Source organism: Balaenoptera ricei, chromosome 15 (genome assembly GCF_028023285.1).
Source record: "Balaenoptera ricei isolate mBalRic1 chromosome 15, mBalRic1.hap2, whole genome shotgun sequence".
Taxonomy (NCBI): Eukaryota; Metazoa; Chordata; class Mammalia; order Artiodactyla; family Balaenopteridae; genus Balaenoptera; species Balaenoptera ricei.
In genome coordinates, this window is record NC_082653.1 from 26,326,375 (window position 1) to 26,344,021 (window position 17,647).

At 52.2% G+C, this 17,647-nt stretch overlaps 1 protein-coding gene across 1 annotated transcript in view; it reads right to left on the reverse strand.

Annotated features, from left to right (window-relative positions):
* Positions 1 to 17,449, reverse strand: part of EFCAB8 (EF-hand calcium binding domain 8) — a 56,934-nt gene extending 39,485 nt beyond the window's left edge. Inside the window, exons 1-8 of the mRNA XM_059897242.1 lie at positions 17,408 to 17,449; positions 14,945 to 15,113; positions 8,593 to 8,711; positions 6,649 to 6,752; positions 4,050 to 4,185; positions 1,250 to 1,355; positions 936 to 1,020; positions 277 to 401 (exon numbers count right to left, since the gene is read on the reverse strand). Of these exons, the coding sequence (XP_059753225.1) occupies positions 277 to 401; positions 936 to 1,020; positions 1,250 to 1,355; positions 4,050 to 4,185; positions 6,649 to 6,752; positions 8,593 to 8,711; positions 14,945 to 15,113; positions 17,408 to 17,449 (886 nt within the window). The remainder of the gene's footprint in view (positions 1 to 276; positions 402 to 935; positions 1,021 to 1,249; positions 1,356 to 4,049; positions 4,186 to 6,648; positions 6,753 to 8,592; positions 8,712 to 14,944; positions 15,114 to 17,407) is intronic.
* Between the last annotated feature and the right edge of the window lie 198 nt (positions 17,450 to 17,647).

The window sequence follows — 17,647 nt, forward strand, 5'->3', positions numbered from 1 at the left end:
CACAGGTTCTTTCTTCCTGGGATGAGGAGGGTCCTGAAGCCCCCCCACCTCCGCACCAGCCCTCACGTGCACAACTTCCCACCTTCAGAGGGATTGCCCAGCTCCCCAGCCCTGCCCCGTGTCCCACTGTCACGCCATCACCCCATCTGTCACAGGCGGCTCTGAGCTGAGCATGTGGGTGCACCGCCTTCCCAGGTGCTCTCGAGCAGGGAAGCAGGGAGGGGGAAGAGCTCTGAGGGCAGAACCATCTCTCCCCACTCCCCACGTCTCTGCTACCCCATTTGGAGGTCCTGGGGAGGATTCGGGGGTTGAACAGTCCATTGGTCACATCGTTGGAGGTGAAGACGATGACATTGCCTTTGGTGTCCCCATAGCAGAACACAGCCCTGTGATAGTCAGACCTGGGAAAAGAGGGAGACAGAAGAGGCCACGGAGCCGGCTGGGTGTGTCCGGTGCAACCCTCCGCCCCTCCCCGGCCTCTGAGGCCCTCCTCCACCTTGGAAGCGAGGGCAGATCCCACACAACTTTCCAGCCTTGACCTCAACAGCTGACAAACGTGGGCCCAGCCGCCCAGATCCAGACCGTTGGTGAACCAGGTCCAAGAGAAATCAACACTTTTTTTTAACCAGAATAAATGAATCCCTGGTCCTTCAGCTGCTCTTTGTCAAGTCACCCTACTGATGGACCATGATGTTCCCAGAGACACAGCGGGACAGGCCGGGTTTGATGGCTGACTTGGTGAAAGGAAGAGGGGCCGACAACGACTCTGAGGTCTGAGTGACCATGAAAGGGGACCCAAGAGAGAAGCAGCTTGAGGGGAAGAGGACACAGGCACAGAGGGTGGGGATCTTTCCAGTGCTGCTTCCAGAGAGGCTTTCTGGGGGTCCCAGCCCCACTGCTGCCAAGCCCCTGCACCGGTCTCCCAGGAGACTCACCAGTAGTCCAAGGTCAGGACGCAGCTGTCCAGATCAATGAAGGTGAAGGCCCGGACACATTTACGGTTACTGATATCAAAGAACTCTGGGGAAGAGACAGAAGGGGAGGCACACATGAACCCAAACCCATATCCCAGGCCTCAGGAGTCTCTGGTGACAGTGAGAAGCCTCACTACCCACCACCCAGCAATACTCTCAGGGGACTCTAATTCATGCTCACAGTTGGCTGGGTGACAGGCCTCTCCAAGTGCAAATGCATGGCTTGCATGGCTTCCAGTGGCCAGGCGCTGGCCTGGGGAGCCTCGGGGACTCACCTATCTTCTGGTCGGTCGACGCAATCGCAGCCAGGTTCATGTTGTGCAGACACACCATGTCAATGACCCACATCTGCTGGTTGTGGAGTGGATGGATCCGGTAAAGCTGCCAGAGGGAGAGCAGAGGAGACCTGGGCTGGGGAGGCTGACCAGGAGAGCACGCCAGGAACACAGCCTCCCCACAAACCCTCTCCTGCCACCCAAGGCCCTGGAGCCAGGCACACACCTGGTGTGGAGCCCAGCCTTACCACCAACTACCAATGGTGGGGTCTTGGATAAACTCCCTGCCCTGAGTCTCAGTTTCCATATCTGTAAAATGGGCTTAAAGAACACTCATCCTCACAACCCTTTAGGGAGTTTGACAAGCTCATCAAAGTTTTAAATGTGCATAGTTTGTGATCCCAGGATCCATTCCAAGAGGCATCTATGGATGTGTTTGCAGGTACTCACAGAGAAGTGTAAGCGGGAACGGGCACTGCTGCCCAGCTACAACAGCAACAGGCCAGAGTCTGTGCCTGGAAATGACACCTTACAAACCCACACCACCGATCACTGCCCGGACATTAAGAACGAGGGAGCTGTGTACATACAATGCAGAATAGTTGCCAAGATCTGTTATTAGTGAAAAAGCAAGGTGACCAGCAGCATTATAATGTGCTACCATTTGTGTATTTAAAGAGAAGGGGGTCGGTGTACGTACAGGCTGTCCATGGAAAAGTACCCCCAAAGTGGTCACAGCAGTTGCCTCCAGTGAGAGGAATTAGGGTCTGGGAGAGGAAGACCGACTTTTCCACGACCTGCTCCTCTCTGCCTGAATCTTTTTTCTCTGATTGAGATGTAATTGACGTATAATACTGGTATTCGTTTTGTTTGTTTTGTCCGAATCTTGTTTACCATCTGCCGGTGTTGCCTGGTCAAAGCGGCTTATCAACGAGAAACCGTCCTGCCAGGTTGTGAGGAACGAATGGAGCCGTGACAGCTAAAGCATCCATGTGCTGCCGGCACTGGGAGGAGCTGGGCTGGCATGGGTGCCTCCTGCCCCCGTGTCAGCCTCACACAACCCTTACACAGACAGAATTTGAGCCGGCACTCCAGGCAGGGGAGACCACGAACAAAGGCAAGTCAGCAGAAATGAGCTGCCACGCCCAGGGAAGAGGAGGCCAGCCCAACAGGTCTGGGTTGGAGAGGACGGGCCATGAGTGAGGGGTGGCCAGCGGCGGAACTTGTATTTTACTCCCTGAGTAGCGCCACGCGGGCTCCGAACTGTCCCATCAGAACTCAGATCACCAAGAGCAGGGGCCTGAGCTAACGGCTCAAACAATGCACCAGGGCCCCCAAGGCCCCTCTCTGGCCCAGGACTGGGGTCTAACCCACACACAATGGAGGTGATGGTAATGCCCATCACCCCCCTAGACCCGTGTTCACATCAGAAACTGAGAGCCCTGGGGAGCCTCAGAGACCTGCCCGAGGTTGCACAGCTGGTAAGTGAAGCCCAGACTCCAGGGCCTTCCAGCTGCACAACCGTGGCCATGCAGTGAGTGTTCGAGGATGGTGCTTGGCGGCTCACTCTTGCCAGTATCTACTTGCCAAAGCAGCCCCTCAGGGAAGGATGCCCAGGTCTGTGGGCCTTCTGGGGGAGCCTCCCTCTGTCCTCTTCGGCCCTCCCAGGCTTTGGCCCTCAGGAGCACTGAGGTGACCATGTAGTAGACACAAGCAGGAGCTCAGGCTATAATGTGCCCCCCTGATAAGCACACAGAGAAAAAGAGGGTGGAATGTGCCAGAAACCCCAGCCTCAGGAGTACAGGTGAGAATCCCCCTTGGTCCTAGGCTACCAAGTGCACCCAAGAGAGTCACTGGAACTCCACACACCTTGGTTCTCTCCCTTGGCAACTGGGGTCAGGAGGATGATACAGAATCCTCCTGCCCCAAAGGATGACCCCTGATGCACTTAGGAAACACTCTGCAGGCACATAGCATGCCCACTCAGCCTTCTCTGCAGAGCTGGGCCCTCATCTGCTGGAGGACTCTGGCCTGGCCTGGCAACAGCAAGTACACCGGGGTTTTCCTGAGCATTTTCTCATTTACTGCGCTTGGCCAGGAGCTGACGGCACAAACGACCATGACGACGACGATGTCAGTTATGTTTATCAGGTGCTTGCCACATGCCTTGCCCTGCTCCAAGCACCAGGCATGGATTATGTCATTAAATCCTCCCAACAACCCTGTCTGTAGGGGATACTATTATTAACCCCACTTGACAGATGAGGAAACTGATGCACAGAGAGCAATATAGTAACTTCCAAGGTCACACAGCTGGGGGGTGGTACAGTCAGGGCTCTACGTCTGGCAGTTGGGCTCCGGAGCCCACGTTCACAGTCACTGTGACTTCCTCCCTGGTCCAAGTAGAGGATTTGAACCAGCAGGACTTGGGGGTGGAATGGGTGTGACAGGGAAAGGAAAGGAGGTTGATCTCCAGCACGAGAACCCTGGTGGATGATGATGCCATTCACTGACCTGGAGGCACAGGAGAAGGAAGCCTGGTGGGCAGGGAGGGCTACAGTGACATTCAGTTTGAACAAAGTGGGTTTAGGGTGTCTGTTGGACATCTACGTGCAATGGACATCCAGGTGGAATCCTGCTTTCAGAAGAGAAATGCGAGGCTCATGGTCCCATGGGGAAGCCAGGACCTGATCCCAGGAGCAAGTGTGGCTGTCTAGCCCACGGGTCCAGAGAAGGAGCCCACTCGGGTCCAGGGCATGAAGGCAGAGGCTTTCCAACCACCCACGTGGGCCCCACTCACCGTAAAGGAGCTGGTCAGCGAGAAGGACTCCGACCAGAATTGCAGGATCCCGTCCTTGGTGACAGTCAGGAAATGCCCGATCTTCTTGAACCGCTGGACTAAGAACTCCACTTTCACAATCTCACACCCATGATTCCTGCGGAAGGTGATATGAGAGAGGAGCCCAAACCAAACCAGAACAAAGAGCACAGAGGAGGAAGGACAAAGCTTCCCTCACAGGCACCACGAGAAACTCGGGTGAGTTTCTGTGAGACGTGGGCTCTGCCCCTCCTCCAAAGGGGACTGTCACCACTAACAACCGTGGCCAGAAGGAAGGGAGACCCACATGGGATGCTGGGCTGACACGGGGCTTCCAGAGCAGTAAGTTTACCCCATGAAATAGCCAGTCAGCTTCCTCATGATGGGATGGGCCAGACGAGACAGGGAACAGATGTTCTTTCACAGGAAAAACAGTCCACAGGAGGCGAGTGGAGTGGGGCTTGTGAGGAAAACTGCAAAATAACAGTGTTTCCAGCAACTACTCTAGTGCTTAGAGATGGGGGGGTGGGGGGAATAGGGCCCAAGAACGAGATAAAAGTAGATAAAGGGATGGTGAGAAATCAGGGCCTTGTGAACCCAACTCTTCATCTCCAAAATCATGCCCTGAGCATAGCTAATAGCTCCTGGGGCATGCCTGGCCTCGCAGGAAGCCACTGAACGGCCTTCCCAGCAAATTTCAATGCCACCTTCCAGTGGCTTCTTTCCTGTCCCCAAGCTGGCTAAGCCAACTGGCTATTAAAGGGCCAGACACGGCACAGCACACTCTCTACCACTTGATGTGCCCACACCTCTGGGCCCCAGAAGGGCAGGTGATGTTGCCTCACCTTACAGGGAGCCAGGGGCTAACCGTCTGCCTGGAGGTTATGTCCCGGTTCCCAGCAGAGCTGGGACTAGAACCCAGGCACCTCGACTCCGACTCCAGCCGGAGCCCTTTCCACACGTTGCCATGGACGTGAGCTGAGCCGTGACTTAAGGATAACCCACGTCACTGGGAAATTCTACTGTGTTACAGACTCTGCACAAGAGACGGGGACTCGTTATCTGGACACGGCTCTCCCCTCTCTTGCCCTCAGCCCACGGCTCTGCTCAGAGCCTGACCAATTTTCTCAGTCACCCCTCTAGCCGTCCCTTCCAATTCTGCCTCCTCTGTCAGTGCCAAGAGACTGTAGGGAACAGACCCAAGAGGTGAGAGCTCTAAAGTGAAGAGTGCCCCAGGAAGCTGTCCCCTCCTGAGGTCGCAGCTTCCTCATCTCCACAGTGACAGCACCTCCACGGGATCAAGGAGATGGGGCGCTGGGTGAGCTTGGCCCAGGCTCAGTCCAGGTGAGCCAGTTTTCAAAGTTCCCCTTTCCTGATGGTGATGAAATATTATTTGGCTATCTTCTCCACCAAGTTGGACATGCCCTCCAGGTTAGTAGGTTGAGCAAATAAATAGGAGAAAACAGGGACGAGCTTCTTGTTTCAGGCCCTTGGGATCACCCTGGGGAATCAAACGTCCCAGGAAATAGACCAGCAAAGGTATGACGACACCCAGCAAAGTTTTCATGTAGAAATTTATGGTTACAAAGTGTGTCATCACTCATATTTATTGGCTATTCCTCAATTAAATCTTGACCAAATTGTTTTCAAAGTTACCCTTTTGTGGTTTTCATCACACCATCTTCTCTATTAAACTTCAGGTTGGTTGAGGGCAGAGACACCCTTCTAGTTTGTGGTCTTCTCCGTGGCCTGCTCTGGGTGTGGTCCCCGGAGACAAACTCAGCCACAGCCCCTCCTAACCAGGCCACAAATGGAGGCCACCACATCTGTTACCACAGGACCCAGCTCCCGGGCCCCAGCCGCCTGCACGGGGCATCTGGTGCCCCAACCAAGGCGGACTCCGGGAGGAGAGCAAGGGGCCTGCAGCAGCCCAGCTCAGGAGGCCTGGGCCCACGGGCTGGATCCACTAGAATGTTCCTCGTTCTTAGGGAGTTTGGAGGGGTGGGGGAAGACAGGGCCAGGGCACAGAGAGAGGAGGAGCCACATGGAGGAGAGAGCTCGCACGGTCAGGCACAGATCAAGGCAGGGACAGGAGCCACTTGCGCCAGGAGTGATGCAGGGGCTGCTCCCGAGGCCTGGTGCGGGCTTGAGGAGCAGTCTCCTGTGATGGCTCTCACTCCTGTCACCTCAGAGGAAAGCCCTATCCCCGCTATGTGAGCCATCTGTGCCCTGTGGATGAAACCACAGACCTGCTCAGCCCCAGCCAGAGCAGGAAGCAGGAGCAGCGTCTATGCTGCTGATAGGGAGGGTCCAACAGAGCAACCCCACCACTGTCACTTGGCCTCTCTGAGCCTCAGTTTCCTTGTCTGCAAAATGGGGACACAACGAGGGGATGCTCAAGCCCACCTATGGGGTTGTGAGGCTGAAATGAGCTAAAGAATACCGAGCTGCAGGCGTGGTGCCAGGCCCACGGTGGCCCCACAGACAGGCACGGGGACTCAGGAAGGGGCGATGCAGGGCTGGCCCCAGCCTGGTCCAGACACACCCTTCAGTCCAGGGAGTCCAGGGAGAGGCTCCTTACAGGGGTACGATCCTCATGGGAAGGTGGAAGCGCAGGCGGCACTGGCTCCTCATCATCTTCTCCTTCCCCTTGAACTCACGCATCACGTAGTCCAGGTACTCCTGCTGCCTCGGGAAGAAACGCCAGCAGGGAGGGCGTTGGCCAAACTGGCTGAGCCCCGGCTTCCAGTGCCTGTCCTGTCTCTTCCAGCCCCTTCCAAGGGACTCCGGGAGCCCCCAGAGGCTCTGGCCGAGGGAGGCAGCCAAGCCCCAGAGCTGTTCTTAGATCTGGATTGGCAAAGGGCCTCTGTGTGCGCATTTGTGAAGACAGCACAGCAGCGCCTCCCTCCTTAACGCGTTTCTGTAATCCTAGATAATCCTCACATCGCTCCACATTTGCCATTGCATCTGAGTCTCTTTATTCACCCCACTTTATGGATAATAAGACTGAGGCCCATATAAGTATAGATGAGTTGCCCCAGCTCATATATCAAGAAGTCAATAGCTGGGGAGGACCCAAAAGCCAGGCCACGAGGGCAAATCTAGACTCTACTGACCAGCCTCACGAAAATATGGCCAAGGTCGAAATTGGCCACCATATGAAGCTATAACAAGAGACAGGGGACTTCCCTGGTGGCACAGTGGTTAAGAATCCGCCTGCCAATGCAGGGGACACGGGTTCGAGCCCTGGTCCGGGAAGATCCCACATGACGCAGAGCAACTAAGCCTGTGCACCACAACCACTGAGTCTGCGCTCTAGAGCCCGCGGGCCGCAACCACTGAGCCTGCGCTCTAGAGCCCGCAAGCCGCAACTACTGAGCCTGTGCTCTAGAGCCCGCGAGCCACAACTACTGAGCCCACATGTCACAACTACTGAAGCCCGCGTGCCTAGAGCCCGTGCTCCGCAACAAGAGAAGCCACCGCAATGAGAGGCCCATGCACCGCAAGGAAGAGTAGCCCCCGCTCACCACAACTAGAGAAAGCCCACGTGCAGCAACAAAGACCCAAAGCAGCCTAAAATAAATTAATTAATTAATTAATTTAAAAAAAAAAAAAAAGAGGGAGTTATGAAGAAAGATCATTGTGTAGATGACAGAGTGCTGGAAACATGTTTACTATAGAGTATTAGAGAAATGAAAGCAAAAAACACAAATAAAGAAACAGAATGTACATCTATGCTGAGGGGGAGGTATGACAGAGCTGTTAACACATGGGCTCTTGAGGCAAAACCCCTGGGTCTGAAGATTGGCCTGGCTGCTAACTAGCTCTGTAACCCTGGGCCAATTTATTCCTCTCTTGCCTCAGTTTCCCAATCTGTCAAATGGAGGCACATTACCAGCACCTACCCCATAGGATTCCTGTGAGGTTTAAGTATAATACTATATAAACTGCTCAGCACAATTTCTGGTGTAAATGCTAGTTATCGTTGTCAGCATTGCTACATCAATACATCAGACTGTTTTTTTGTACTTTACTGTGTTCTTCTGCATTCTTAAATGCTATATATGTTCACTGTAGAACATTTAAAATCAGGGGTAAAAAGCATTATTATTAATATGCTCTAAAACCCTGACATGTTTTGATTTAACAGCCACTGAGTGACCATAAAGGGCTAAGAGATGGTTGTGGCACCGGCTGGAATCCCCTTAGCCAAATGGGAGGCTGATGTGCAGGAGAGCCACGTGGCAGGCGGGGGACCTTGCCGCTCACTGCTGTGTGCTCAGCCTGTCTCGGGCAGGGGTTACCAGCGTTTGTCACACACTCTCCTGTACCCCGGCAGGGGAACAAGCTGCAGTGAGCCCAGCTCACAGGGGTCTCGGGAGGGCCCCCTCAAAGACTCCAAGTGTTCCCTCTACCCAGCAAGCCCCCCAGAGTCTACCCCCCTCTTCGGCCCTCCGCGTGCCCCACTGACCAGCCAAGGCCCACACCCTCCAGCCACCTGCAGCAGCGGGGGCGCCCTCCTCACCCAGGTGATGGAGCCGTTACAGTTCATGTCCACCTTCAAAAACAGCGCCTCTATCATCTCATTGGACGTATTGCTCAGAATCTTCTTCACAGCCTTAACGAAAGTCTTCATGTCCAGGGCTTCAAAAGAGAGAAGGAAGAACACCGTCCACTTCACCACAAGTCCCTCGGCCCCATCACCAGCCACAGTGTTCTTGGGTGTCTGGGTGCTGAGGGGGAACACACAGAGGATCACATTGCTGGGTCATCTTTTGCATCTCATCCGTTCAACATGCGATCACCCAAAAATACTGGCTGCACACCTGCCGCATGAAAGCACCGTGTTGGTCCCATGGCAGTGACGGGGGTGGGTCCTAAAAAAGATCAGATCCCATTTCTGAGCAAATCAGACAGACCAGGCATTGAGACAAAGAAAACTGATGAAAACTCCAAAATAAATAAATAAATAATAAAGAAAGAAAGAAGAAAAACATAAGTAAACAATGGCAACAAAGGAACATAAATAAATTCAAAGCTATAGAGGGAGAGGTGAAACGCACCTTTTAGAGGCAATGAAAATACAAACTTGGGCTGGAGGGAAAGATGGGCAGGGGAGAGGCAGAGGGGCAGGGATAAAATTTCTTCCCCTGCTGGGTTTTGTGGCTACAGGGGAATCTGTCTGCAAATGGATCAATTACTCCTGTCTAGATTTTTTAAAAAAGAATCACAGTCTTTAAAAAGAACTTCTAAAACCCCCTCCAAACATTTGGAACTTGCGCCGTGACCTGAAGGCTGCTCCTCTCGGACCTCACCTCTCACCACAGTCCCCTTCATTCTCTGCTCCAGTCACCATGTCCCCACACCGTTTCTCACCCTGCCACCTCAAGGCCTTTGCAGCGTCTGGTTCCTCCACAGAGAAGTCTTTCCTCCTTACCAGCCTGGCCATGAGCTCGGGGAGTGCAGGGCTGAGCCTGTCCCCTCTCTGACTGGGTCCTCAGCGCGCAGCAAATGTTTGTTCCCTGAGCATTTCTGTTGGCACTGGGACGTGATGACGATGACTGGAGACCACTACCATCTGCGTTTATTCTTACTGATCGCCTGATGGTGGCGGGCGGGGGCAGGGGTGGGGGGGAGGGGTACTGTGAGGAAACTGTGGCACAGAGAGGTGGGGTCGTGTGCCCAAGGTCACATGGCTGGTGAGTGGTGGCACCCAGACCATCCCCAGCAATCTGGGGTCACGTTCTCACCCTATTCCACGCTCCTCATACAACGCCCAGCACGGCACTACAGCGACAATTATCATCGTTTACTGCTAAACTGAGGAACAAATGAAAGCCTGAACGAAAGCTGCCCTGCTTAAGGAAGGAGCCATGCTGCCGATGTGAAGCGACAGCCAAGAGCCTTACACATTTGAGTGACATGTAACAGCCCCTCCGTGTATCAGATGGACGTCAGGGGAGAGCCCACGAGCACAGAGCTGTCTCCTCGGGAAAGAGCTGGCAGTCAAAGGGCCTTTGTGCAGGGTTAATGAACAAACCCCTCTTGACAACACTACAGGGAGAGTCCCTTTCATTGGTGTTTAAGAACTTGTATATATTGTTCACTGCTGTATTATTTTAATATCCTTCTTAAAAACAGTTTACTGAAAAAACGTTGCGTATAACAAGAGGATACACACAAGGGTGTCCTGGAAAGGAAATGTACACCGTGGGAGCCAGTCGGGTCCCCTGCTCATCATGGCTAAAAGGAAGCGCTCACCCCTCACACCAAACGGTTCACTAACAGCTCTCGAGGCACAAAAGTGAAAATATCATGTCCCTGGGGAGGGGGCCCCTACATGCCCTAGGATCAGGCAGGAGGGACTTTCTGGGAGGCTCCCTGCCTCCTGCCAGCTCACTCCTCTGAGCCCCAGTGACCTCGAACCCCCCCTGAGGATGCCGTTCCTGGTCCTCGGGGCCTCCTCCCTTCTGGCAGCCAAGCACCAGCCACTCTCGCCTCCCCGGGCTGCTGCGTCTTCCCCAGGCTCCGTCGCCTGCTCTGTCCTGTCACTCGTCCTGTGCCTCAGCTCTTCCCATCCCTGTCCCTTTCTTTTCTGCTGGACACTCTCCTTGAACGATCTCATCTATTCACCCATCTCTACATCTCAGGAGAGAGTTTCTCTCCGTGTCCCTGAATATTTCCAAGTGTCCCCCTGGCCCTTTCAACTCAGCATGTTTAAAATCCAATTTCTTATCTTTATCCCGAAACTTGCTCCCATTTCCTGTGTTCACCATCTCTGCTAACGGCGTCACCTCCACCCAGTCACCCAAGATGAACACCTGAGGGGTGAGTCCTGTGGTCCTAGAATGATGCACTGTCATTCTCCCCATCTTACAGATGAGCACACAGAGGCACAAGAGGTGCGGGATTTGCCCAAGGATACACAGTGGTGCAGCGGGGATTTGAAACCAGAAGACTTCCTCCTCTCTGTTGTAATCTCCAGGACCCCATGTGGGGCCATCACATGATGAGATCTTTCAACAAACCCCCCAGGCTCCACATCCAGCCCGACCTCCTGGCCACCATGACACTTACCTTTCTCAGACAGGTCTAGATGTGCCACCTCCCCATCAGCCCCACTGCCGGAGTTCAGGGCCCTCCTGACCCGAGGGCACCCACCGCCCCCCCAGGGACACCTGGCCCCCCAGCCTTGCCCCAGGATGCCCCGCTCGCCCTCTAGCCCAGCAACACCTCTCCTATGCCAGGCCCTGCCTTGACCCTCCCTGTTCCCCATCTCCTGGGAAACTCCCACTTCACCTTTCCAGGCAGGTCAAGGATGACCTCCTCTGAACACAGTGGGGCAGGAGTCAGGGGTGGAGGAAGGGGGAGAGGCTCCCGCTGCACCCGCACCTCTCTGTGTTGTCTGAACTTTCTACCCGTGTACTCTTCCAGTGTCAAGTGCCCCCAGCTCCCCGCCCCTTTCTCTTCCTTTCTTTGTAATGCCAAGAGGTAGGATAATGGATTATTTACCTCTGTTTTTTATATACTTATAAGCATTTAAAAAAATAAATGCTATATTAAAAATACTTAAGAAAAATGTTGTTTTATAATAACTTACATGGGAAAGAATCTGAAAAATAATATATATGTATGTATAACTGAATCACTTTGCTGTATACCTGAAACTAACACAACACTGTACATTAACTATACTTCAATTGAAAAAAAGAAAAGAAAAGAAATGAAAAGAAAAGAAAAATGTTGTTTCCTAGCCTCCACTCTGCCCTCCAGGGGAAATAAGCACCTGTTCCCCACGCTTGTCCGGAGCGCATGCCTGCCCTTCCCAGCACACAGACCATGGAGGACAGGACGATGCTGGGCACTGGACTCACACCCCTGCTCTCACTGAAGGGGCCTCCTTCATCTGCTTTAGCGTCTGAGGGGCTCCACACAGTGGGGGTGCCCGAGAAGGCACAGGCTTTGGTGCCACAGGACTGGCCACTCTGTCGGGGCCTGTGGTTGATGTCTGTCTGCGCAGAGGCCCCAGGTGCCTCCCGTGGACAGTCAGGACCCCTGCTGCAGGGCTTCTGGGAGAACCGAATAAAATCCAGCAGAGGCCTATATAACCCATAAGGCCCGGCAGAGCTTGGTAAAATGTCTGTTGGCATAAAGGGTGGGTGGCACTCAGCCTGTGTGCCACCCACGTCCACCCAGGAGCACCTGAGCAGAAGGTAAGCTCCCCCTGCCTGCAGGCCAAGCTGCAGGGCCCCCTAGCCCGGTGGTTCTCCCACGACCCCTGAGCAGCCTGCAGCCTCCCCTAGGCAGGCGCCCCTGGGCAGCGGGCCAGGGGTACGTGGACACTTTCAAGACCAGCAAAACCACTGCAGCCCAAAAAGGGAACTTGCAGAACAGGGAAGAGAACCATGTATCTCCCCTCTTCCCTCCGAGGCAAGCACAAATGGCCAGGGTTCCCGAGAAATGGTTTCAAGCCCATGCTCAGAATTCACCTCTTTTAAAGCCTTCTGAAAGAGAAAAAGGGTCCTATTTTCCTTTACCCTCCATCAACTAAGAGTGAATTTTCCTTTCCTCCATTTAAAACCACGGCCAGTTTTCTCTTTTGTATTTTAAAATGAGGAAGCTCCTTTTACACTGATAGGAAAAGATTTCAAGACATATTAGGTCAAGACATATTCAAGAGGGGAAACTAGATAAAAATTATTTTTTAAAAAAGCAAGGAGTAGACAATTGTGCAGATCCTTCACAATGTATACGGATATCAAATCATCACTTTGCACGCTTTAAATACATTACAATTTTATTTGTCAATTATACCTCAATAAAGCTGGAGGGAAGAAAAGCAAGGAGTAGAGCAGTGTAGACAGTAGTGCATATGAAAAGGAGGGGGAAGCAACTACAGGCACTCTGTGCTTCTGAAGGTCACGGGAAACGGAAAGCAGTAACGCCCGCAGGGACTGCATGTTGGACGGAGCAGCACAGTCTGGCCCAGGGAGACATTTTCTCTGTATACCAAGAAAAGGTATCATGAGAAAAGTGCCTTTTGAATTGTTTCTTTTTGGGGAAAATGTTTGTAATGCAGCATTGTAAAAATACTGCATGGTGGTCTGCTTCGAAAAGAGGGAGAGATAATGGCACCTTTTGAATTTTGAACTGTGTGCCTATATTACCTGTTCAAAACAAAAGACAAACAATAAAAACTGTGGCTAAAGCTGGGGCTGTCAGGTCCTCTAAGACACAGTGGTGGCACCTCTTGGCCGAAGAACTCTGATTAGGGACAATCTCAGCTTCAGGTCAGACACAAATTGTCCCTCCCCCACCTCACTTTGCTCTTTGTAAACTGACCATTTGTTACCCTTTCCTGCCAAAACACGGTGTGGCTGTAAAACTCAAATTGATGGGGCAAGTAGCCATGGCCCCAGCATTGGCGCTCAGAGTCTAGTGGATAGAAATAAAGATGACTTTAAGTATTCCAATAGGAATAATAATTTAACTTTATGTGTATCTTCCCAAGGGGATAAATCAAGCTCTAAAGAGAAAAAAAGTTTGATGCACAAAGGATGTCCTTCACAATGTTATTTAAACTCAATAAAACCTAAATGTTTCATTTAGGGAAATGGCTTAGTCAACCAGTAGAGCACTTGCATTCACTGCTAATGATGATTCAGAAGACCACATAAAGTATGAAAAAACCCTTAAGGAATTAACATTAAGAGCAAAAGAAGGGTCTGAAATTACATAAAGTACAATTACAGACATGTGAAAACACACACAGCCATCTGGGGCAGAGAGGCTGAAGGTGGCCCCATGATGGCCACCTCCTGGCATTCATGCCCTCCTGTGATCCCTTCGAGTGTGGCAGAACCTGTGACTTGCTCCTGGCCAACAGAATACGGCAAAGGTGACAGGATATACGGGACTGTGTGTGCATGATTACGAGATTGTAGCGCACATCGTGCTGGAGTTGCTATCTTCCTGCCTGACTTGAGTCTTGAAATCAGCCGTGTTGGTGAGTCCCACAGGGCCAGGAACTGGGCAGCTCTAGGAGCTGAAAACAGTGGCCTTTCAATAGCCAGGAAGAAACAAGAGCCCTCAGTCCTGCAGCTTCAAGGAGATGAATTCTGCCAACAACCTGGCGAACTTAGAAGTGGATCCTTCCGGGACTTCCCTGGTGGTCCAGTGGTTAAGAATCCGCCTTCCAATGCAGGGGACGTGGGTTCAATCCCTGGTTGGGGAACTAAGATCCCACATGCCGAGGGGCAACTAAGCCCATGCACTGCAACTACTGAGCCCTTGTGCCTCAGCTAGAGAGCCCATGTGCCGCAGACTAGAGGCCATGCACTCTGGAGCCCGTGCACCACAACAAAGGGCCTGCCTGCTGCAACTAAGACCTGACGTAGCCAAAAAAAAAAAAAAAAAGTGGATCCTTCCCAGTCGAGCCCCAGATGATGCTGCAACCCCAGCTGACACCTTGGCTGCAGCCTAGTGAGACCCTGAGCAGGGAAGCCAGCTAAGCTGTGCCCAGACTCCTGACCCACTGAAATGGTGAGATAATAAACATGTGTTGGTTTAAGCCACTAATTTTGTGGGAATATTGCTACACAGCAATAGATAATGAACCATACATATGAAACTGTTTGGAAGAAAACATACTGAAATGCTGATAGAGGTTACCCAAGTGTTTGGATTAGGGGTATTTTTTTCCTCGCTCCCAAATAGCCTCTAGTAGGCTTACAATACCCACACAGTATAACGATGAAAAGTTTTAAAGGAGATACTGGATATAAAAACGCTTGTCAAGTCTGCACCCTTCACCCACGCCAGGTCCTGGGTCCCTCCCTGTGCAGAAGCCAGAGGCTGAGCCCATGACGTAGCCTCACCTCCAGTCGAGTCGACCTCATCTTGAAACGTTTTCTCCATCTGGGCCAGGTGTGGCTCAGTGAACAGCTCAGACTCGTGCTGGAAGTCGGATGTCTGGCTAAGGGAGACGGAGGGTGTCGGGGAGCTGAGAACCTCCTTGTTCTTCTGGGACCCACCTGCAGAGGACACCTGGAACACAGATGACTACAAGAACCAGGCACTGAGAGGGGTGATTTCCTGAGCTGAACAGTTTAAGCACATCTTATTGAAAGAGCACACCTTTGGGGTAGGTAGTGTTATGGTGTGTTATTTACTGATGCAAACAAGTAAGTCTTTAACCACTTTTAGGCCTAGGAAGCCCAAGGAAGATCTAGACTGCTTCTCCTGACTCTGGGGAGGTAACTACTGTTCCCCTTTTACAGATGCCACGACTGAGGCTCAGCGAGGTTAGCAGACACAGCCAAGGTCCCACCTCACACATCACAGGACTCTACAAGGTGCTTCAGTTTAGTAACTATATAGTTTCAAATCTTCAGTGGTCAGAATTCAAGACCCCAAGGAATCCAGCTCCATCTTCTCCAGCCAATGTGATTTTGTGCTGACCAGCCCAGACACCCCGGATCAGGTCAGATCACCTGTGCACAGCAGCCAAGCTTATGCAGTCCCCTCCATCGGGGGCTCTCGGCTTCTGCCTCCTCCTGCTCACCTTCCCGCATTCTCCACCCAGCCTTCCCCATCCCTCCAGCCCTCCACAAAGCTTCCTCTCTGCTGCCCCTACACGTGACTCAACACTTAGCAGTGTTGCAGGTTCCTGAGGACTCAGGTCATCAAAGGCCACCTCCCCCAAAAGACTCCAGGTGTGGACTATGTGATAACCATTGGGTGTTGCCCACTGAAATGCACTGCTTTGGGCCTTGGGCAGTCAAGAAGACTTCAGTTCAGAAAGTCAAAAGACAAGGTGGAGTTTGGACTACTCACTCTCCCCAAACGCAGTGCTCCTCCAACTGTGAACTTTCCCTCATTCCCTCAGGGTCTATGCACATTTGGTGAGTGCCAGGCACTGTGGACACACCATCGCACAGAGTGGAGACCTGCCTTCATGGAGCCCAACAGATGAGCTAGTTAATGCCCTCACCAGCCACGCAGGCCCCGAGGTTAGAAATCCCACCACCATCTTTGGTTCTTCCCTCTGCCTCCCTTGCGTTCTTACTGTCCTTCCTATTGATTCTTACTATGATCCATCCCCTGTATCTAAACCCTCCTCTCCCACATCCCTGCCCCACCCTAAACCCTAGCCTTTTGCTGGGACAAGTACAATGACCTTCCCCAACTGGGACCAGAGTTTGGTCTTCCCTTCAAATCCACCTCCCAATACACTGGCACCAATTATCTTTCTGGAAGGCAAATCTGATCATGACTCGACCCCAGCTGACACTTTCCAGGCTACTCCCATCATCCCCAACTCCTGAGTGTGGCACTCAAAGCCCTTTGCAATGTAGGCCCGACCTGTCTTTCTAGTTTTAATGCACACACCATGGTCCAGGCACGCCAACTGCTCTCCACCACCCCACAAACACAGACAGCATTCCAATTCTACTCACGTCTTTCCCTCTATGCAACACAGACCACCACCCCCAGAGATGAACTCCTACCCATGCTTCAAGCTCTGGCTCAAATGACACCTCCTCCAAGGAGCTTGTCAATAACTTTCAGGTGAGAGTCATCATTGCCACCTCTGTGCTTCCAAACTCTTTGTTCCTATCTGCCATGCATGCTTGACACCTGTGCATGTCTGTCCATATGTGTGACAGCAAGGTGTGATGGGAAACACACAACTCTAGAGTCCCAGAGCTCTCTGGGCTAGAATTCTGCCTGGCTCCCTGCTCCCAAGCTAATTCATCGTGGGCATATCACATCACTTCTCTGAGCCACGAGTTTCCTTATCTGCAAAATCTCTCCCCAGTATCCACCTTGAAGGGTTGTGGTGAGATAAAATGACACCTGAACACATGTGAAGCCCCAACAAATTGTATTACACAATCAATGAGAACTCCTGTTATTACTCCCCATCTCATAGTGAGCTCTTTGAAGGCCAGGGCATTTTAAAATTATCTTGGTTTAATCTATACTAATTCTATTTTCCCCAGCCCCAAGCACATAATGGACACTAAATACTCATCTGGCTTCATAATACTTTGTACAGCCCACCCCACCATTATCACAACTTAGCTGGACAAAATTAAGTACAGTCCATGTAGAGACTGCAAATTGGTGGCCTCAGTTTTATTGCGTTTGGCCCACACAATGCTTTAAAATGGAAAACCAGCCTACTGCAGTAGACTTGTTACTTTGTAAATATCTAAGCTTGCAACTCCCTGTGCAGAGGTTGATAACCTGATAACCGACATACTTGGATGCCCATGAGTGATGCCTGGTGGCTCTGGAACACCCCCTCCCGTTATCAATTCTGATGGCTTTCTTACCTTTTGAGATAGAGAGCTCTCTCTGAAGTCCTCAGAAGACATTGGTCTTGACCTAGAATAGGGAATCATAGTTGCTTTAACTCCAGTCTCTGTAAGGACCATGTGGGACGCTGACCTAGCTGAGTCACAGGAGGGTAGAAAAAAAGTCAAGGTCAAGGGAGAGGATGGCTGCCCCGTGCCCATGGACCCCCAGCCCGTATTTGATGAGCACCCGTCTTCTCATAGGGGATCCTCCAACAG